Here is a 23828-nt window from a genome sequence, read left to right on the forward strand (position 1 = left end):
ATAGCTTTCTTAAGAAAAGAAATTTGCTCACTTCAACGATTGATATAGGTATTAGAAAGATGTTTTTGAAGACTTTAATGTGGAGCGTGGCATTGCATGGAAGTGAAACTAGCTCAGAAAGAAAGATAATAGAAGCTTTTGAAAAGTGGTGTTACAGAAGAATCCTGAAGGTGAGTTGGATAGATCGAATCAAAAATGAAGAGATACTGAATCAAATTGGCGAGAGGAGTTCGATTTGGCTAAATTTGATGAGAAAAGAGATAGAATGATAGGACACATCTTAAGACACCCAGGAATTGTTCAGTTCGTTTTTAAAGGAAGTGTAGGTGGTAAGAACGGTAGGGGTAGACCAAGGTATGAATATGACAGATTAGAGCAGATGTAGGATGCGGTAGTTACGTAGAAATGAAAAGCTTAGCACAGGATAGGGTGGCATAGAGAGCTGCATCAAACCAGTCTATGGACTGATGATTCAAACAATAACAACATCTGACACCATTGTAATTTTATCGACTGTTGAAATTAGCCAATTATATCGCTTCGCAACTGAATTCAAATGTGATTTGCAGTGTTATGTTGCTAAATCTGCACGTGGCTTCAGACCAACTCGAGAACACATATCGAAGAAAAATCATTTTGCCAGGGAAGAATTTGTAGACGGACTTCCAAGCTGACAGGATCATGCCATTGTAAGTGCCTTACAGTGACACCTGCTGAGATCCACACTGAATTTGTGTTTAATGCGAATTTTTCGATATGGCTTTCAGTCAAAGTGATCTGGTTCACTAACTTCAGCAGCTGATAAAATGACAACAGTGCGAAACATCGAATTAATTTTTTCAAATTATTTATCAGTATGACCAACACTCTAACACTCATATACCAGATTCACGTTCCCGACCACCCTGTATATAGATACTGATGGACAGCGATTGAACTGTTGGTCTCTAGTCTTTATATATGAATGGAACGGTATTTGTATTTTATGAACATTAGAACAAGAATAATAGTTAACACCACCTTTCCAATACTTATCTTTCCTAGATTTAGGAAATCAACATTACAACAGGCGTTGTAAGATGGGACATGTTTCGCTTAACAATCGTAAGCATCATCAGCCAAAAATAAATCTTAGCCTAAGGTTAGGTCAGGGCCCTGAACCTAGTGTCCTTAAACATATATGGCACCCTAAGAATCAACATTTATATTTATAAAATGAAAATAGGCTTAAAACTATTTTTGGCTGATGATGCTTATGATTGTTAAGTGAAACATGTCCCATCTTACAACGCCTTTTGTAATGTTTATTTCCTAAATATAGCAAAGGTGGTGTTAACTATTATTCTTGTTTGTATTTTAGTCGAACAAAATGATCATTTTCTTAATGTACAGACAAAACATAAAGATGTATATAGTTTTATAGTACATTAATATGTTTGTATTTCAGCTGAAGAGAAGAAGTTGGTGCACTCGGCTTTTGATGCGTACTTGGCTGCTGATTTTGATTCTGAAGCCCTCTCTTCTGCTGTTCAGAAGCTGGCCAGTGTATCTGATGTGAAAATTGTTGCCAAGTAAGTTTTTGTTTGTGTGGTAAAAATGATTCTTGTGATTAATTAAGAAAATACTTTCAAAATATTAACAATATTAATTTATGTAACTGTCCCTCATTGAGGGTAGTCCCTATATTGTTACTCCTATTTCTCCTTGTTGAGCAAAGGGTATCAAGGAAAGCTTTGCAGCCAGGTCTTTTACTGCATCCCACATTCTCACAGCTCCAGTCATTTCCCTGACTCTTCATCTCTAAGTGTTCCTGGGTCTTCACGCTTAAAGCATCCATACACAGGAGCTACACTATGCTACGCAACCTAAGGAAAAAAGTCGCTCCAATGAAATTATATGCAATGGTACATACAGACTGATATGCTAAACAGCACTAATCTAAGCAGCACCAATCTAAATTTTACAGATAACCAAGGTGATTTTCATAGTTGAAGCTGACTTCGCACAAATACCTTTTTTCCCCCAGCATCTAGCAAATGGTTGTGTGGTGTGTATTTCATGATTTACTTCAATACAGTAACTATTACGGTATTTTGTTTGTTTGTTAATTGTCATAGAAGGCAGATGAAATGAAGGAAGATTAATTGAACAGTTACAGAAATATTCTTGTCTCTATAATACATCAAATTATTATATAAACATGAAAGACAAATATCTGGAAATTGATTGTGTGTATATATATATATCGTCGTTGCCGGGAAAAAACCTCCTATGTGCAAAATAACAAATTTTTCAGGAGAGACAAAAAACTATTTCATATAATAATACTTAACTTCATAATAATCGAAGTAATCTAGTTCCCTTCTGTACCTGTCTTTTTATAACCCTGTACTGTTTAACTGCAGTAATATCAATTATTTCACCAGATATTTCATTTTTGTTCATTACGTTGACACATAGGAGGTTATGGTTTCCACGAAATTACACATAGGAGATTTTGCTTTAAGAATGAAGCTTTTATTATATTGAAGTTTTACTCAAACACATGAATCATTACAGTTTATTCAGCTGAATTTTATTACATCAATTGTTCCTAATTGTATTTTATTAAATGTATACTGTGCAAATTGATCACTGTCCTCTTCTGGGAACTTTTCACTTGTCCGGCTTTACAGAGAGATTATCATAGAAAGAGTGGTGGTCATGCTCAATTACCTGCTTCAGTTTCTGCAAATGAGTGAACTTAGATATTGTGATTGGCAATTGTGCAGTGTACAAACTGCGTGGTTCACCAATTGGAAAACTCATTCTCCTCCTTTGTGGAAGTTCTTCCCACTCTGCTGTGTGTTCCAATTTGTAATTTATTCTTCCATCAGATAAGTACTGCAGTTGGCGGATATCTGTCACTACAGGTTTGCCAGATTTTCTTCCAGGCCGTAATGATGGGAGATTTGATTTATGCTCATAATCCTTAAAGAAACTGAAGTCGACACTTTTCACATTGTATGGTTTCGTGGGTCTGGCTTGCCTCATTCTTGCTATATAATCCATGGGCAAATTAATTGGTGGAGAGAAATAGTGCTCTAGAGTGGCATGGACACTATCACATTCCATCATAGTGTGCCCCTTTTCCAGATACAGTTGTTCCACGGTGATGTTCTTAGATCTAGCGGCATTACTTAAGGCGCTGGCTAAAACCTTGTTCCTATTCTGATAATTACAGCCATCAGAAATTAAGGTAACCTTATTGGTTGGAGGTGGAAAATTTTCAATAAAATTAACTATGCATGATGTAAATTCATTTGCACTTACACCACCATTGCCCTCGTGCCATACATAAAGTGTAACATCACCGTTTCTTAGATCATAAATTGTGAAATTGTGTACTTGAAGTTTCTGTCTGTAGTATTTCTTGGATGCTAGCAACTTAGGACACAAAAGAACACTTTCAGGATCCATTGTTACCACAACATGATAATCAGTACTGGCCTCCTTAGCTTTATTCTTCGCTTCCCGAGCCTCGTCTTTCCTTAGGAGGTGTTTTTGATCTTCTTCTTCTTCTACTTGACCAACTTTATATGCACAGCAAATGTCGCACTGGTCTTCTTTAGGCAGATGAATATCAATTTTGTCTTCTTCCAACGTATCCATGAAAAGGGTTCTACAGCTCGGAGATTTGTTGTTTTCGTCACACCATTCCTTGTAGACTGAAAACATATGTAATTTTGATCGAAAAGTTGGCTCAACGTATACCTTTTTCGTGGACTTTCGACAATAATGGCTGGGAACTTTAGGTAAAACTCCAAGCTACTCACGAATTGTCTTCTTGTCTTCAATTTTTTTTTTCTTCTTGATGGACATAGGTACATCCTGCTTTTCTTGGGCACGTTTCTTCAATGGACTGCTTCGGGCATCGGTGTCTGAATTATCTGCTCCCTTACCAGTAGAAGTTGAAATATGTTTGACGTCCTTTACATGTGTCCATCTCTTGTAACTGTCCTCACCAATTCCCAAAGTGTTTATGAAAAATATTCGGCAAACACGCACACTTTCTCCGTCAGGTTCAGTTAAATGTATATCATGGCCTACGTTCTTTCTTTTGATGTTGCTTGCTGTTTCTTTGCGCCTCCTGAGAACATTCCTAGTGGTGACAAGCCCTCTGATGTATGCCTTCTTTTCAGCCCAGGATGGAATCTGCCAGAAATCTTTGAACAATTGACATCGGTGCTCCTCGTTGATTGTACCGCAAAGGAATGTCTTGTGTGTCTTCTTTATAAGTTCTTTATGTTTGCATCTGTTACCTAATTTTCTTGCCTGTTTTGTGATTACTTTAGCCTTTTGCTGTAAGCCTAAGTAAGGCTTGCCAAAGATTCTATTTGAACGGGATTTTTCCTTTGCTTTGTGGTTGAGTCTCTTCTCTGCGCTTACATTTCGTATATCAGGATTACCAACAGACATTTCGGAATGATCCAGCACCTCACTCACAGTATTCGTACCTTCATTAGACATATCTTCGGTCTTCGGTGTCCCTCTATTTTTATGAGAGTTCAGTATATTTTGGAGATCATCTTCTTCTACATTCCACTTAATGGAAGACATGTCATGTAGATCTTCTAAATCTGAAATAAATGATTTAATATTAGAACACAGTTTTTATCCTTCGTGTGGCTCCATTTGTCAACGTCACAGATTTTACACTAATTGCTTTGTACTCGTATTAGTCACAATTTTATGTTTAAGTAGAAGGCTTGTAAAACTTCAAACATACCTATTATAGGGCAGGCGATTTCCATTGCCTCCGCATTTCTTGCTGTGCTGGTAGAGTCATTATCAGACATCGCCGCTATGGATGCAGTAAGTTCTTCTAGATGAAAGGGAAATGAGGATTATTTTGTAGATAAATTTTAGAGGCCACATGACTATTTGTTTACCAATAATGCAACATTCATATTGAACATAGTTTCTATGATATCCATGTGTTTCAAGTTGGTATTGTAATTCATACGTACCTGCTACAGAACTTGTAACATCCATCACGTCGTCCATAGTGATTTGTCTCTGTTGTGGGTTTTACAAATGCACCTGCGGTATATTAAAGGAAATAAAACGATCATACTACTGTCATCTTACAATCCATAGTAGTTGTTATTTAAATGTGCATAGAGTTGGGATAGCCCTTGTGTTTTTGGTATTTTAAGATTTGCAATGCATCATGCTTTCATCACTGTTTATTAATTGACTTACCTTTGTCTGACTGATAATCTTTTGTAGATATCTCCAATGCCATTTGTAGAATCTTCTTTCCACGGCTGAACATTTCTCTTCACAATAAAGTTCCTGCAGCAATAATAGTAGAAGCGGCAGAAAAGGATCCGACGTCTAGTTGTTCAATCTGGTGCCATACAGAGTAAACAATCCCTATAAGAGTTGTCATTGTCGAGCAGAAGGCGGAAAAGTATAACGTATTCAACTCAACACATAGGAGATATTTCCCGGTAGCGTGAACAGTGTGGGCCAAGGTATAATACTCCTATGTGTCCTTCAAGCACATAGGAGATTTTCCCCGGCAACAAAAATGCTAAGCCACATAGGAGGTGCAATATTTTGTGGAATTTAACCCATTTAATATTTTCTAACACATTGGAGGTTTTGCCACTTCGTAGTGGCAGCCATTCTGAATCTCTTGGTGCTAAAATCTCATTTTCACATATTCTGACACATAGGAGGTTTTTTCCCGGCAACGACGATATATATAATTTATTCCATTTACTAGCTGATGTACCCGTGCTTCGCTACAGAATTCTACATTGTATATCAAATTCTAGGTTAGGTAGCGTACACGTGAGTGAGATTGTATTAAATTGCATAGCTCTTAACTTTGCCCTCGAAACATGACAGGAAGTCACCAAACGTCTTTTCTCACACGAAGACTGGGTTAGGGATGGGGAAGTCACCAAACGTCTTTTCTCACATGAAGACTGGGTTAGGGGATTTTCATTGTAATGGTAGGGCCGCTTGCCTAGCATCTGTCACAATCAGTTTGGGGAGTTTTCATTATGGCCTTTTTACATCCTCAGAAAGACTGTCTTAGTGATTTTCCCAGCTGAAATCAACATAGGTCATTACAATGACGTCAGTAGGAATCATGCAATTAAAAACAATGCTGTCATATGAAATACTCGATCAAATGAAAAACCACACATTTTTTCACTTTTAAGGAACAGTACTACACTGCTGATCTAACAGTCCAAACTTCCAGAGCTGGAATTACCAGGCCACAAACAGTCATGATCCGTGAACACTCATCGTTTTTTCGGGGGGAATAGTGGAGAGTCCCAGGGCAAGAACTATGACCTTTTACTAATCTGTTTCCTAGGAGTACCCGATGAGTTGGAAAATCTCAATTCACTACTCTGGGGGGGGGGACTATCGGACGTGGATGCAAACTTTTCCTCCAAGCCAGTGGAGAAACCCCCTCTTCGCGGCTAATCTAAAATAAGAGTTTTGTCTGTACATTGCTCAGAATTTAAAAAGGATGATATTTCTGTATCAGTCTTGCCCACAGCAACAAAGAAATGCCCTTTTTTACTTTTCCGTAATTTCTGTCATGTATGGATGGATGTATGTATGTATGTATGTATGTACACACAAGAAAACGCCTAAAGAGAATTTAATGAAAATTGGGATGCAAAGTCGGGGAATAAGTCGCTACAATCTAGGCCATAAATAATTTTATTCACGCTGACTGAAATGGTGTACTTCAGGGGAAAGCCTAAAATTTAATTCTCAAAAATTTATGTTATTAGTGGTCGTATCATAATGAAAATCGGTATACAAAGTCGGAGAATAAGTCTCTATAATATAGGCCATAAATAATTTTACTCACGCTGAGTGAAATGGTTGTCTAGGGGAAGGCCTACAGTTTAGATCTCAAATATTTGTTAGTAATGGCCATATCTTAACGAAAATCTGTAGGGGAAGTTGGGGAATAAGTCGCTACAATCCAGGCCATAAATAATTGTATTCACACTGAGAAAAATGATAATTTAGGGGAAGGCCTACAATGGAATTCTCAGATATTTATGTTATTAATGGTCCTCTCTTAATGAAAATCGGTATGCAAAGTCGGGGAATAAGTCGCTATAATCTAGGTCATAAGTAATTTTATTCTCTCTGAATGAAATGGTAGTTTAGGGGAAGGCCTAAAATTTAATTCCCAAATAATTATGTTATTAGTGGTCATATCAATAAATACTACAAAGTAATGTTATATAGTATTATATTTCCGATCATTTATGTCGTATACATTGTTACCATACCGACTATGATGAGAGATATTCATGAATTTTGATTTTTGTTACTAAGTCCTTATCAGCGCCGAGTCACGAGAAAATGGGTAAACCGGATTTATGTGATGTGCTTTGTCTTCTGGAATAATGGCAGAGGAGTGTTCACGGATGTCTGCAGTCTGGTCATTCCAGTTCTGGAAGTTTGGACTGTTAGATCGGCACCGTAGTACTGTTACTTTCTGTTATTATTTCTGATAGGATCACTGCTGCGTACTGAGTATTTTTTTAATTTGCCTTACGTCGCACCGACCAGTTAGTGAAGGAAGCGCCTTGGCCTTAATTAAAGTATAGCCCCAGCATTTGTCTGGTGTGAAAATGGGAAACAACGGAATAACACCTTCAGGGCTTCCAACAGTGGGGTTCGAATCCGCTATCTCCCGGATGCAAGCTCATAGCTGCGCACCCCTAACCACACGGCCAACTCGCCCGGTCATACCGAGTGTAACAGTCTGCCTAAATATTGGTGGGATGTAGCTGGGGAGTTAGGTAACTTTCTTCTTTAGCATTCCATTCCTCTGCTTCATAAATTTTCCGATACTACTGGTACGTAACACACTGGTTCATCATAGCATTCGAGCTATTCAGTCCCTACTCTGAGGCACTGGTGGAATGAGAAGTGTGCATATTTAACGGAATAATGGCAGATGAGTGTTCACGGATGTCTGCAGTCTGGTCATTCCAGTTCTGGAAGTTTGGACTGTTAGATCGGCACCGTAGTACTGTTACTTTCTGTTATTATTTCAACCGTAGTACTGTTCGTTAAAAGTGAGAAAATGTGCAGTTTTTCATTTGATCAAATATTTTATATGATAACATTGCTTTTAATCGCTACATTCCTATTGGCATTTTTGTAATGACATGTTGACTTCAGTTAGGAAAACCACAAAGTCAGTCTTTCTGAGAATCCCGTTGCAAAGCACGGGTACATCAGCTAGTTAGGAATAAAATGAATGTAGGATTTAATAAAAGTGAAAAGAAAGAATCTTTTCTTAATAAATGGCTCTTTTCAGGGTTGAATTTTGAGTTACTTAGGGAATTGTGGAGCTATAATTTGGAATAGGCCGAAATTGGATGCTGTTGTGCATCAATTGACCAAGCGCCAAAATGGATCTTTTTAGATTATTGCACCATCTGGTAGCTAAAGGTGTAAACTTTAAATAGGTTATTGTTCGGACTTTTATTCTCCATATGATTTCGCGGGAAATGAATTTTGACCAAACGCCAACCTCTCAATCATTAAATTGAAGTTTTGCATCAAGTGACCAACCACAATTTCTGAGTCTGAATTACGCATCAAATGACCACACGACAAGCATGCAGTCGCTTGGTCGTGAGATGCTAAATGTGGATTCCCGCGTAATTGTGGTCAGATTCTTGCGGAGGCCAGAATCGTAATATAAAGAGTCTCTAATTCTGAAAACATTTTTGGAACAACACCCTACCATTGAATAGATAACACGAATATTTTTATTTCCAGGCCACAGCTTCCTCCTTAAAGACAGCGACTTTGGAGATGTATAACGTGCTTTCAAATTTCAGCAGCGCCTCTATACCACCAAAGACTACATAAATGTAATGAAGATGTACCGAAAGAAGGACCTGTTTGTTGTGCACAGAATGATCGGACTGGATTTTCATAGTACAGTTCATCTGGAGAAGCACATTGAAAACTAGAAGACAGGCACAAACAGTGAGAAGGTAAACTGGCTGCATGTGAGAGAAATAGAGTTGAAGAAAGATAAACCTTTCAGCAATTTCTTAAAAATGCATTTCGATGCAGAATACACTGTTGAAATGAACATTAAGAAATCTACAGTTGCCATTAATGCTTTCACGGCCCGTACTTTTAGACATGATAGTGTATAGGCTTTTGGGCTAATGCCGTGTCAAGAAAATTAGGTGAAATTCGTAACGTTTCGCAGAAAACTGTGCTCTGCATCCTCAGAAGAAATCTTGACTGTCCACGAGAAAGCCTTTCACCTTATTTTCCTGACACGTCATAAGCCCAAAAGCCTGTACACTATCATGTCTAAATCTACAGTTGGTCGCAGCTTCAGAATGAAAATGGGTCAGCTCTACATGGTTGCTCACTCCGTTATGGCCCAATGGAAAACCAGTTTCAGAAGCGATGAACGACCTGGGCTCTCTCATGGAACTGATTCCCAATGGTGCTAAGCCTTTCTATAAGGACTTGTTTAGTTATCCTGGAATAGACGATGATATAAATGGGTTTGATTGTGGAAATGTGGATTTTGAACTTTAAAATTCTTAAAATCCTGCATTATATTACACTTAGGGAAACTGTGTGTTTATGATGCCTAGCAGTGTAATATCTATACTAGTGTATATTCTAAAAGTCATGGTTTTTTTCTATGTCATGTTGTATGCTGTTATGTATAAATTAATCCTGTACTTAAATAAGCAATAAAATTAGTTAACAAGTACCATATCTTACATTGCACTGAATTTTTAAAAGTCAAATCTATCACTAAATGACAATTTTATTTGTTGGTCAAGAGATGCAAAAAAAAAAAAACGAATGTAACCGCAATAAAGCATCAAGTCACCAAGCACCATTATCTCGGATTACGACGATATACTTAAAATATCCCTAAATTGAATACATTAAGAAGAAAATTTATGTTTTTATCTTCATTTTGGTATATAATATCTTACATTTAAAAGAAAATATGAATTAATACAAAGGATTTTGCGTTTGTGTCAATAACTCAAAATCTACTTTTGGCGCTTGGTCAAGTGATGCATAACACCATCCAATTGTAATTCTGGACCAGGTCACCAAGGTCATACTCTTACTACTAAGTGAGTGTCTGCCTTAAGTGTGCACACTGCTCATTCCAATCTGCGCGTCGGAATAGGGTTCAAATAGCTGTAATACTATGGTGGACCCGTGTGTTACGTACCAGCAGTATCAGAAAATATATGAACCAAAGGAATGGCATGCTAAAGAAGAAAGTTATGCAATTCCCCAGCTATTTCCTGCCAATATTTAGTCAGGCTGTTAAACACGCTACGTAGCAGTAGTCGTAGTTGAGTGGCAGCACGTCACAACAAACAATGGTCGATATAATGTTATTGTTGATCAGTGTTATGCGCTTTCGATATTGTTGGCCTTCACATTTTGGTTTTCTTCCGACTTTGAAATACCACTCTTAATCATAGTCGGTACGGTAAAACTGAATAAAACATAAATGCTCGGAAATTGCATTCTCTACAGCTTTTATATAGTACTTTTCGATAGGACCAATAAGATAGGTATTTAAAAATAGGTGCCTTCCCCTAAACTACCATATCATCCTGGGTGAATAAAATTGTTTATAGCTCAGACTCTTAGTTTCTTATTCCCCAGCTCTATAAACCGATTTCTTTAAATTCTGTTTACCTATTTTCTTGTGGCTCGGCGTTGATATGGACTTAGCAACAAAAATACAAATTCATGAATATCTGTGTTATCATAGCCAGTACGGTAAAAATGTATTAGACGTAAATGATCAGAAATTTAATTCTATATAACTTTAGTTATGTAGTATTTATCGATAGGACCACCAATAATATAAATATTTGAGAATTAAATTTTAGGCCATCCCCTAAACTACCATATCACTCAGGGTGAATGAAATGATTTATAGCCTAGATTGTAGCGGTTCATCCCTCGACTTTACACACCGATTTTCATTAAATTCTCTTTAGCCGTTTTCTTGTGATGCGTGTACGTACATACAGACAGACATTACGGAAAAGTAAAAAGTTCATTTTTTTGTTACTGTGGACATCACCGGTACAGAAATACCATTCTTTTTAAATTATGAACAATGTACAGATAAAACTCTTATTTTACATATATTGATATACATATCATATATTCTATAATGTAGGTACTTTTTTCTTCCCCAAGAATAGAAGTTCGTGTAACTGTTCCTGATTTAGATTAAAATCTTTCTTATATTCTTCATACAATGCTTGAATCAAATGATGGAATTCACCCTGTATCTCCCAATTTCATGTAATTGTCTCCTCTTCCTGTTTCTCTTTCTTCATCTCCCACAATAGCTGCCTTCAATTAATCTAGCCATCTTTGCTAGCATACTTTAGCTTAGCTTTTTATTTATGTCGTAGGACAACATATCTTGACATTCCATATCATAGTGTAACTTATCTTAGATTTCCATGTATGGTAGCCTTTGCCCTCAAAAGTAGTTTTCAATAAATCATGAACACTTGATCATGTATGTAATGGATTAATGTCTGGTATGATTTCTTCAGCATTGCGTTAACAATTTTGTCCTTTAATGACTGGGATAGTCCAAATTGTTCCCAAAAATATTCAAACAATTTAGAAACCTCACCATGAGACCCAGTTAGAAGTCCTATTACTTCTAGATAATGAGCTGATATTTTGTTGAAATGCTCATAACCAGGCTCAACATCAGTAGTTACCTCGAAAGTCATTGCACCATTTCTTCATCCTCCAGGATTTCATAGTGGCGTCTGCGTGTTAACTCCCGTTATTCGAAAAAGTAAGAAAGCTTCATGGAAAAAGTATGTGTCTTGCAGGGCAGCACACTCCGTCACCACACGTGTCGACAAAACTCCTCCGTATTGTCAGACTGCAGAACATTCCCTCAATCCCCAGAATAATGGAGATTCAGTAACAATTCCTTCAGTCATTGCGGATCACATCGCATCACATTTCGCAGATACGTCCAGGTCTGGGAGATACAACTCTGTATTTCTGCCTACTAAGCGATAGGCGCAGCCATACAACTCTCCACCTCTAGTACTTTGTATATGTATAACATGCCTTTCAAGGAGGGGGAATTGCAGAATGCACTCGCACGGTGCAGGGTCATGACTTTTGAACCGGACAGAATCCATAGTCAAATGCTGAAACATTTGAGCGACTGATGTCTCAGGGATATCCTCAGCCTATTCAATAGAATATGGTGTGAGGACGTGTTTAATCTCGGTGGCGTTAGGGAATTGTAATATCAGTTCCCAGGCCAAGTAAAGATCCAAAGCTTGGATAGTTAAAAGCCAATATGCCTTACAAATGGCATCTGTAATCTGTGTGGAAGGATGGTGAACTGGTGACTTATATGAGTCAATAGAAAAGAGAGGTAATTTAAGAACCTATCTCCAGAAGAAACCCCTAATCGCCATGTTTTTGGACTTGGAAAAGATGGCGATCTGGAAATATCTCCACATGACACCAGTGGGGATTTGGGGGTAATTTACCCACATTTACTGAGAACTTCATGTCCATCTGGCTCTTTCAAGTGTGAGTAGGGAATGCTTTTTCTCAATATTACATTCAATTAAATGGAGTAAAACAGGTATCTGACTGTGTGTCATGCTGATCACAATCACCATCAACGGAATAGCTGCCACTGTTGGGCACGCTGTCGTCCCATGGCTGTGTATAGATGATTTAGCTCTAGATTTCATCTGTGGAAGGATAGGGGTTTCTGAGAGACCCATTAACCCAGGCGGAAGATGGCTCCTCAACATAGTTTTTTGTTTTCATTGGCGAAAACCTCGGTGCACTTTTGTTGGTTTGTGCATCTTGAACGAGAGCTTCACTTGCAAAACAGTGTTTTACCAGACGTAGACACCACAGGTTCCTATACTCTGCACTGCTTTACTTCTAAATTGACGTTTCACCAAACACAGGAGCATCGCCTTTCCTCTATTGCCAGCACGCTAAAGCCGCGAGAACAGCTGATGCAATACGACCTTGGTAAAGAGCCCGTGAAAAATGTAATGCCGTGCTCAGAATAACTAATGAATATGGATTCAAAACAAATTCACAAACACTATACTTAATAACAACATCCGACACTAATAAGACAATATATTATTGAGAATATAAAAGAATTAGGAACTAGCACATCACTCACCACTAATGGCTGGCACAGGAAGGAAGTTATGGTTTACAAAGGGAACACTTCGTTGAACTCAAGAGTCATTGGAACCCTCCAAAAATGAATCACTGTGTCACTATCACCAGTTCCCAGTTCTCCACTACATTTTCATTTTTCCACGTGTCATGTATTACTCTTTGTGTACTGTGCCCAACTTTCCTCGCGAGCTCGTGGCACAGCGGCAATCACTTCGCTTCGTCAACTTTCCTCCAGTCATCTTCACTGTCATTTGCCATAGCTTCGGCTAGCAGGTTTTCCATGTTGCAACGTAACTCTTAATCTGAGCCCAGCTTTTTTTCTTTTGCGTTGAAATGGCAATGATAAGGTGGAAATCGAATAAATTCATATTCATAACATCTTGTAATTTCGTCCTCAACGTACACCGGAAGTTGTGGCTTGTTTTCTTTCACAAGCCGCAACAGTTCACATTTCTTCATGTCGTCCCGCACAGGAATGTTCTTTGCTGACATTGTCGGAGCCTTGTCCTGAATTATGGAATGGTACGGGGCGTTGTCCTTCTTATCGTAGGTAGGTTATTCAGAAAAGTTTATCAAACCTGTTCTGAAAATTCATACTATTCATCTCCTTGCTGTAATCGCCAACCTCTTTAGACTTCAGTACATATAAACAGTTATTTACAAATCCATTTGCGGTACCGGCATGAAGCACAATAATTATTTCCCCCTTTCCGATGGGCACTGCCATTGTACCTCCCACAGAAACATCTGTCCAGCCTTTTCCTATAGTGTGCTTTACATTGATCCACGTTTCATCTAACCACACAATCGAATCAATCAAATTTTAGTTCATAACGTCCCTTAAAAACTGACAGCGCCACATCACAATATCGCTTCTCTCCACTAATACTCGCCGGCCGTTTAATTTCTTGTAACAGAATCCCAGTTCTTTTACCACAACGTTCAATGAAGTCTTGCTTCCCTTAAATAGATTGCTTTCATTCGGAGACTGACGTAGTTTTGCAAGGGTAGGATGGTCTTTTCTGCGGTAGTAGTCATAAATATGCTGTCAAATGGCGTCTTTCTGGAAATTGTTCATGTTCGTCACTGCTTTGGCCCAATTCATTTTCTTACCCAGAATTTCAAACTTAGAGGATCCAGAAGATTGTTCCTCAGCGTGGTATTACTCCTTTCCAACTGTCTCTATTGTGTATTTACTTACTTTTGGTAGCATTGGCATTTCTATGTACGGCTTGTGCTAAAGAAGGCAACGTAGCACCGTTCTCCTTTTCTTCCTTAAAGTACTCGCATACATTGGATACAATTTCACGGGCCTAGCTTCTCAAGGGTGTGCCTTGTCCCACACATCTCAATTTCTGCCACTTGTCTTTCCCAAACTACAGTGTACTGAGATGTGGTAAATACGACAAACTAAGTACACTAACCCATACATGGATGTAAATAAAACTACAGCAATTTTTATACTCTGAACAATAATAAACTAATATTGTACTAACTTATGCTATTCTAAACTGCAAACTGTGCAATGCTGTATTATAGTAGAGAGATAAAGGCTAATATGTAAAACACACTAAAGAAAAATGCAAAAGATGGTGAATCGTACCTAATACCATACACGCTGATCAAGATAGGTTAAGTACATGGTGAATGTGAATATTAGAGTTGGCAACTAGGTTTCAAGATCGTGCTCTGTCGATATAAATCAATATGAATGACAGCTTGGGATTGGTTGGATGTCTTATGTTTCAGCACATAACCATCAGACAGAGCCGAAATCTGCCAAAATGTCAATTTTGAAGGAAAGCAGTGCGGAGTATAGTTCTCTATTTTGGTAAGAGACTAATGTGACAGCCTCCACATCCATCAGTTGAAGGTTGCCTGAATGAAGAGACTTAACATGCTTAAGTTTCTCAGCAGATCTTCGTGAAGGGCTGACCATGCGGTGCTCCTGCATTTTTACACAGATACTGTCCTTTCCCAACTTGACTTTTGTAGTGTTGCTGTTGCTTATGGTTATCTATGCTGATACTTTTAGATTGTGTTCGCCACAATGGAGTTAGTCTGGCAACGGGAGTTTTCTGTACTAGCTCCATTCCCAGCCTACTTGGTGAATCAAGAGTTCTACCTTTACGGATAAGGCAGCGGCAGATACTCCTCACGTATGCTGCCTAAATTCGTGAAATGCCGCAACATCCAAGCTATTGCCAAAACCAGCCAATTGCCTCATGACCTGTTTGGATTCAAATTGATAGCTTGTGTCGTGAGTTAGATGTGGCTATTGGTGGTTGTCTTGAGCGGACCTATGGTGAGGTACTTCCATGGGCGGATATTCGACTAGATCTACCGTGTGGATCCAAGGTGAATACAGATGCCTCTGTTTATCACAGGTACTTCCAGGACTTGTTCACCAGCATCCGGCCTTGCAACATGTCTTTGCGGATGGTTGTAAACTGACAGAAAATGTGGGTTGCTCTTTTATCGCCAGTGTTAGCACAGTGATTTTGCTTCCTAGTGTCTGTAGGTGTAAACTGTGAAGCTTTTTGCTATCTTCCTCAATCTGTGAATAATTCACCCACGGTATCCCCTGCCTGTCGTAAGAGGCGACTAAAAGGGGCGACGAAGGATGATTGTATTAGAACCATGAAACTACTTATGATTAGTACCACCATGCAGGGTACTTGCGCATAGTACCACTATGTTAGGTACCAAATAGGTTTGTGATTAGTAGCACGTAGGAGCACCGCGCGGTCAGGCTTTTACGGTACCTGTGATTAGTAGCACTATATGAGCGACACCAGGGTTCTGGCTTGCCTATGATTAGTACCCACTATATAAGTAACACCACAGGATAGTACGAGTCCCTGTGGTTAGTACACTTATGTGATGAAAACCATAGGTTTGCGTTGCCTGTAAATGGCGCCGCTATGTGCGGAACACCATAGGTCTGTATTACATGTGCGAATTTCATAACCTGTCAGTAATACCATAATGTGTGGAATACCGTGAGTCTACGATACTCTTGATTAGTACCGCTCCATGACAAATACCATGGTTCTACTTTCCAAGCGATAAGTACCATTATGAGAGGCCAATAACCTATATTTTGGACCCCTTTAGCTTGCAAGCATCACCGATTCAGTATTGAGTTATAGAAGCAGTCCCTTGGTCAGTATTACTATTTTTTTTTTGTCAGTTTCTGAGATTGAGGCATTCTGGGTTGGCTCCACTGATTGTTTTAAATTCATATCCATCCGTTGATTTTTCGTCCTCACGCTTCGAATTCTGGTCAGTGGAGGAGTTTGGATTTTATTTTTTCATTGCATTTCGTCTCATTTCGTACCATCAGGGGCCAATGACATAGATGTTAGACCCCTTAAAACAAGCATCATCATCATCATCATCTTCTTCAGTCTGAATTGGGTGAAGAAAGAGACTACATTCTTGTGTGTACAAACTCATTATGTTCTCTGCAGTGTATTGACAACTGTTTCCCACAGCACTCACCAGTACCGCAGATTCATTTCCTTCTAGCAAACCCCCTGTGGGTGGGGGACGCAGACGAAGAATACACCCACGGTATCCCCTGCCTGTCGTGCGAGGCGACTAAAGGGAGCAACCAAGGGATGATTGAATTAGAACCATGAGACTACTTCTAATTGGTACCATCACGCAGGGAACACCACAGGTCGCTTTTACTTGCACGTAGTACCACTATATGAGCGACACCGTGGGTCTACCTTGCCTATTATTAGTACCCACTATGTGAGGAACACCACGGGATATTACGAGTCCCTGTGGTTAGTACACTTATGTGAGGAACATAGGTTTATGTTGCCTGTAAATGGGGCCGATGACCTTCAATGTTAGGCCCCTTAAAACAACAAGCATCATCATCATCATCATGGTGCCGCAATGTGAGAAACAGCACAGGTCTGCTTGTGTTACATGTGCGCATTACATTACCTGTGAGTAGTACCGTAACGTGTGGAATACTGCGAGTCTACACTAGTTTTGATTAGTACTGCAGCATGACAAATACCATGATTCTACTTTCCTAGTTATAAGTACCATTATGAGGGGCCGATGACCTAGATTTTGGACCCCTTTAGACTTCAAGTCACATCGATTCAGTATTGTGCTTTAGAAGCTGTCCCTTGGTCAGTAATACTATTGTTTAACGCTAGTTTCTGGGAATGTGGGGCATTACGGGTCAGATCCACTGCTTGTTTTAAATTCATATCCATCCATTCATTCTTCATCCTCACATTTTGAATTCTGGTCAGGGGAGGATTTTGGACTTTTAAATTGTCATTAAGTTTCGTCTTACTTCGTACCATTAGGGTCACTGACCTATACGTTAGGCCCCTTTAAACAGCAAGCATCATAATTATCATTTTCTTCTAGTCAGGTTGTGTGATGCTGACACGAGAATCACTTTCATGTGGCTCCCATACCACATTGGGATTGTAGGATATCAACTTTTGGGTGTGATGCTGGGCCAAGGGAGCAAATTATTGAAAAAATAATTGTGGAATTCATGGCAAAATATGTCAGTGCTGTTTTGAAAAACAAAGGCAGTCACATAAAGTAATAAGGTATGACTGTCTGTAGTTGCAGAACTGTGTTCCAGTAGTTTTTACAACTTTTGCTTCGAGACCACTTTTCTGTATTATCATCATCATCATCATCATCATTATTTAACCATCTCCAGTTTTCTAGGTATTATGTACGAGCACTCTCCATTTCCATCTGCCCAGGTACATTCCTCCCTCTTCGACTTGACACCTTTCAGCACTTCTTTGTTGCAGATCTTCTTTTGTTTGGGATATCCATCTTGTCCCTGACCTACCTCTAGGTCGCTTGCCCTCCAGGTCCCTTTCAGACCATTTCCTTGCTACTCTTTTTTAATTCATTCTCGGCACGTGACCAAACCATTAAATCTTCATTTTGCTAGAGTTTCACAATGTATCGTGTAAATAGCTGTAACTAGACGCGTGAAGATATGAAATATCATCTGAAATCAGTGATGTACTCTACCATATCTTGAGGTGTATCACATTCTTACTTAATTTCCGTATATAACATTAAAATGAAGATATCGTTTACTTCAGTCTTTATTTTTAACGAGTTAACAACTGCTATCGGCCACGTTATCTAAGCATTTATTACGAAAACGTGTTATCCTCTTTCATTTCGAATTTTCTTTAGAGAACAGCAGTCGATGGGTATTACTAATCAACTCCAATATCGCCTTTGAATGCCAACGAGAAAACTCGCAAATGCACAAAGTGAGAAAATTATACCGTACCGAAGATGATCGATCACATTTGTTTTGCAAACGTTTCAGTTTTCTTATTCAAACAGCGTCACAAATCCTAACTTAACCGTACTATACGTACGATGAAAACACACTTCAAGCTCCAGTAGAGAAATACCTTTCTCGCTATAAATTTTCATAATAGCCTTTCCGTAATTTAACCAGACGCGACAAAATATAAACCTACCTCTGAAATCAATTAAGCACTCTGCCATATCTCGAGGTGTATCCCATTCTTACCTAATTGCAGTATTTAGCCTCAAAATCAAGCGGTCGTTTAGTCAGCCTTAATTTTTAACGAGTTAACAACCGTTATCGGACACGTTATTTGCGCATTTAATACGAAAATATGTTCTCTTTCATTTTGAATTTTCTTTACGGAACAGCTTTCGACGGATATTAGTTTTTTTTTTAATTGCTTTACGTCGCACCGACACAGATAGGTCTTATGACGACGAAACGGATATTACTAATCGACTCTAACATAGCCTTCGAATGTCGACGAGAGAAATCGCTAGTGCACATAGCGAGGAAACTATGCCGAAGGCAATCGATCGCATGCAATATCATCGCTGGGCTGCATAAATATTGGTAACGGGAAAAATCGCGCGCGCTTAATCGCTCGTAATAACGGATGCGCCAATGATAGGGTTCTCGCTGTAACCGAAGGACGATACACAGTTTAATATAGGAATTTTGAATGGAATGAAAAAGTCGTCGCTATAGCGGACTTCTACTGTATTTGCTTTGTTGCCAGCTTAAGAATAATAATTAATCTAACCTAATATTACCTAGTAAAATTTTCCTAACAGTTTGCATGTCAACAGTGATGAATTTTGTTTACTCCAAAAACTGAAACCTAGAAGCATAAATGTGTTTCTCTATACTCCGCACGATCTTACTTCTAAATTGAAGTTTCGCAAAACAGATGAGCATCGCCTTTCCTCTGTTGCTAGCGCGCTACGCTCGTGAGAACAGCTGATGCACTACAACCGCGGGAAACAACCCTTGAAAAATTAATGAATATGGATTGAAAACAAATTCACAAAAGCTACACTTACTAACAACATCTGACACTAATAACAGAATGTATTATTAAGAATAAAAGAGAATGAGGAAATACATCACTGTCCGCCAATGGCTGGCACGGGAAGGAGGTTATGGCCTACAAAGGAAACACTCCACTGATCTCAGAGTCACTAGAACCCTCCAACAATATGAAAAACACACTAATTACTCTAGGAAAATCCAAAAGATCGTGAACCGTACCGAATACCATACACGCTGAGGGAGATAGGTTAACCACGTGGTGAATGTAAATATTAAAGTTGGCAAGTAGGTTTCAAGATCGTGCTCTGTCGATATAAATCGATATGAATTGCAGCTTGAGATTGGTTGGATGTCTATGCTTCAGCGCATAACCACAAGACAGAGCCAAAATCTGCCATAACGTCAATTTAGAAGTTGAGCCGTACGGAGTATAGTCTGTGAACTTTATGAAATAATTACATGAATGTAAATTGTTTTTGCTCTCCTAGATGTGTCATAAGGTATGCAGCTGATGACAAATCGGAAGTTGTTCCTGATCCTCCTGCACCTCCATTGCCTACTAACCTAAAACGTCTGATGACCTTGGTGTTAGCATTACAGCGGGAAGGACCACGATGGCAGATACTGACAGAGCATGTTCTTGGAGGCATCGAGTACAAGCTATTCCGTTTAGGACATCCCATAATCGTAAGTAGCTTTATTGTATGTCGTTAAGGTGTAAACGTGGAAAAGAAGGAAGGGAGGAGGCTAACAGGTAGAACAATGTGCTGTATGTGTTCTGAGCATTGATTAGCTCAAGACTGTGTGCTGAGATAAGATTGAAGGTCTTTGTTCCGGCCTAGCTATGGCTAGACCACCTAGTTGCTCGGTACCACTTCCTAGGACAGATAGCAGCACCCTTCAGCACCCAGCCGGAAGTGGTGTGGATGGAAGGGGATGAGAGACGGTTATGCTTGGGTGCCTCGAGCGAGAGGACACGAGAACATGTGACTGACTATTACCGAGGGCATCAGCCCATTAGTACTCAGTATTATGTACTAATAATGTATTATAAGTGTCGTAAGTGTAATAAATGTTGTTATTTAATCAAGTGATTTACGTTCAAAACAGTCCTTGTTTGATAATTTTGGTGAATCTCTTTGCATGATTATATACAAAATAATCTGTTGAAGACATGTTCTTTATTGCAATGTTTACAGTATTATGTTGTGCATGTTGAGACAAGAAAAAAGATGCCTCTAAGTACAATATTAACCTGAATATTTTGTACAGGAATTGATGATGATGGTTATAGTCATATCCATGGGGTCATGCGACTCCTCATTCCTCTGCCCCACCCTGCATTGTCATGTTCTACAATTTTACTTGGCTGCTAGTACCTCTGTACCTCGCTTCACAATAAACTGACATCTGAAACAGTAAATAAATTGTAAGCATGTGTACTGCACCATGATTAACAATAAACTGTTACCTGAAAAAAAAAAAAAAAAAAAAAAACAATTGGCAGTAGTGCAATAAGCAACCAACACTTCATTGTTTGCTTGCACAACAACACCAATAACATACCCCGTCTTAAAAAATTGGTTCAAGTGCTTCACTTTGATTAAATAGATACCGAATAATCTTGAATACCACCCGCCACCGAATAAGACCCGCACCCTTATTTTGAAAGAACAAGATTTTTTTTAAAAGTGAAGTCAAAATTATTTACAATCTTTACTAACATATCAAATGGTTAGAATATACAAAGAAAAGTAAACAAACATTTCCAGAACGATATCCAATGAGTTCATTCGTCATCATCATCATCACATACCTGCCAACTTTCAAAAAGAAAAATCCGGAAGATCATAAACCGGAAAGTTTTTAACACACCCATGCGTCGTAAAGTCTTGAGGCGATACTTATACCAGTCAAATATATCTTGTGATTACCCCTGAAATTAAATACTTAAACAAGGTCGAGTGCTCATCTGTTTCCACCTAACACTGGGAACACTTTCCATGAATGTATAACACAAGGATATTAAGCAGAATACGCCCTCCTAAAAGACTGATAATGTAATTTCTTAGTTGAACTCATTACAAACACCACTAAAAATACTAAATCGCTTACAAATTCGTCACACAATTCCACGAATTTCAGAACTACCACCAAAGTTATTCACACCCACACACAGACAAAGTCTTTCACAGCCGCTATGAAGCACGACACAGTTACTAAAGTTGTTATATATAAATTATATATAAATTCACAGCCTCCTACTTTTCACGGATATATTTTCTTCGAGATCACAGCCTGCTACTTGTTTGGGAACATCTCAGTGAATGAAGTAGCAGTTGAGGTCGAACAGGTGACAAAAGCACGGTGATAATCGATAATGTGATTATCGATACACTTACCAGTCGAATTTCAAACACTGTATCTCGTATTACCAGCTACTATCAAAAGTCAAACAAATCCGATTTGACCGCAGAAAGTGAAACCAAGTGCGGATGTTCAAAATCCGTACAATAATGTCGTTCATCCATACAACTGTAAAACACACTCAACATCCGTACATTTTACAGAAAAACCGGAATACTTGGCAGGTATGCCATCAGTACCAACTTCGGAACTTTCATCACAATCACCTTCCCACAAAATATCGTCATCACGGCCATCCATAGCATTAGAAATGCTACATTTCCTGAAGCTCCTCCTCCGCATGAGGTCTCCAGGGATACGATTCCATGCCGTCAAAATCCAATTGCGAATACACGACTCGTCAATATCGTGTTTCCTACCGGCGGCACGATTTCCAACAATTTCGGCTTCCCGAACTACTTTCAGTTTCTCATTCGCAGTAAAAGATCACAAGCACTTTGTGGAATTCATATTGATACTCAGAGAACATGCGTGAGACTGACGCCAAGCGCGGAAGTAGCGTATACTGAGGGTGGAGGGGGCATTGTTGCCAAGCCGCGCCGGCGGTGATGCCCAATTTACACACATTCGGAAAGATAAATTTCCCAGAAGTTTAAATAAGACCTGCACCTAATTTTGGAAACGATATTTTCGAAAAATCAGTGCAGGTGGTATTCAAGATTATACGGTAATTACTCATCATTTGTTGGGTGTTGCGTTTTTCGTGCTCAGTGCATTTTAAATTGATAATTTGACTCCATCTGGCTGCTTGCTCATCAGTTTTGACGTTTCATTTTACTCTAGGCCTACTAGCTGGCGGAGCAAACCGAATCTCTCTTCGGCACATATGGCTGAGTTTTAATGTATTTTGTTGGGTAAACACCAAATGTGTCTACCAGTGATCTTTAACATGCTGACATCGTACAACATGGAGTGTCACATGGATTTTATTCTGCCGTTAAAAGATCTGACTACCTCTACCACTGATTAATATTTAGCCATCTTATTTTCAAGTTTAATTGAGAGTTATCGAAAGAAAAGGAAGGGAAGGAATTCCATAGAACACTATTGCCAGGAGATTGTGTCACATGTCCTTGTGCCAGAACCTCCTATACCCATGTACAGAAGGATGAATTATTTATCAAAATAAGTATATTTAGATGTAATTAAGAAATATGTGACTAGTACCCGCTGCCAAATATTCCCTGCAACCTAACTTTAAGGAGGCTTATTTTGAACAAAATGAAATTCCTTTTTCGAAAGAGTAACGTAGACATAAACAAACCTTTCATAGCACTCTGTGAGGTCCATTTGGTCTTTACGCAAATGTGAACGTGTAAGTTCACGGATATAGCTTCTTGGCCTGAACATATTTGAGATAACATTATCACTGCTGAAAAGAATATATTTGCCATGAAAATTATCAGGTAGACCTACTTACCTGACATGTATTTTATTAATCTGAACTCAATTCGCTGTAGATCAGAAGATTCGTTACCTCTTGCATCACTTGACCTCTCCTAAATTACTTACAAATTCATCACACTCTATCCGTCTTACTAATAAACGGTGTATAACTTTTATACAAGGTTTATACACTGTTTATGTGAAATTCGTTACTTATAAACCGTGTACAAGCCTCCTGTGTATACATCTGTTATAGTTATTCATTGAATTGCTTATACAGACCAGAACCCTTGTATAAGCGTTGCATAGCAGTGAGTAGCAGAAAAAGAAACGAGTGAGCAGTTTATTTACGTGGTATTTATTGTCTACAGTAATATAA

General features: G+C 38.8%; 1 protein-coding gene across 1 annotated transcript in view; it reads left to right on the forward strand.

Moving 5' to 3' along the window:
• Positions 1-23828, forward strand: part of LOC136878992 (cingulin-like protein 1) — a 217113-nt gene that overhangs the window by 135398 nt on the left and 57887 nt on the right. Inside the window, exons 8-9 of the mRNA XM_067152662.2 lie at positions 1448-1571; positions 20125-20323. Coding sequence (XP_067008763.2) covers positions 1448-1571; positions 20125-20323 — 323 coding nt within the window. The remainder of the gene's footprint in view (positions 1-1447; positions 1572-20124; positions 20324-23828) is intronic.

Source organism: Anabrus simplex, chromosome 8 (assembly GCF_040414725.1).
Source record: "Anabrus simplex isolate iqAnaSimp1 chromosome 8, ASM4041472v1, whole genome shotgun sequence".
Taxonomy (NCBI): domain Eukaryota; kingdom Metazoa; phylum Arthropoda; class Insecta; order Orthoptera; family Tettigoniidae; genus Anabrus; species Anabrus simplex.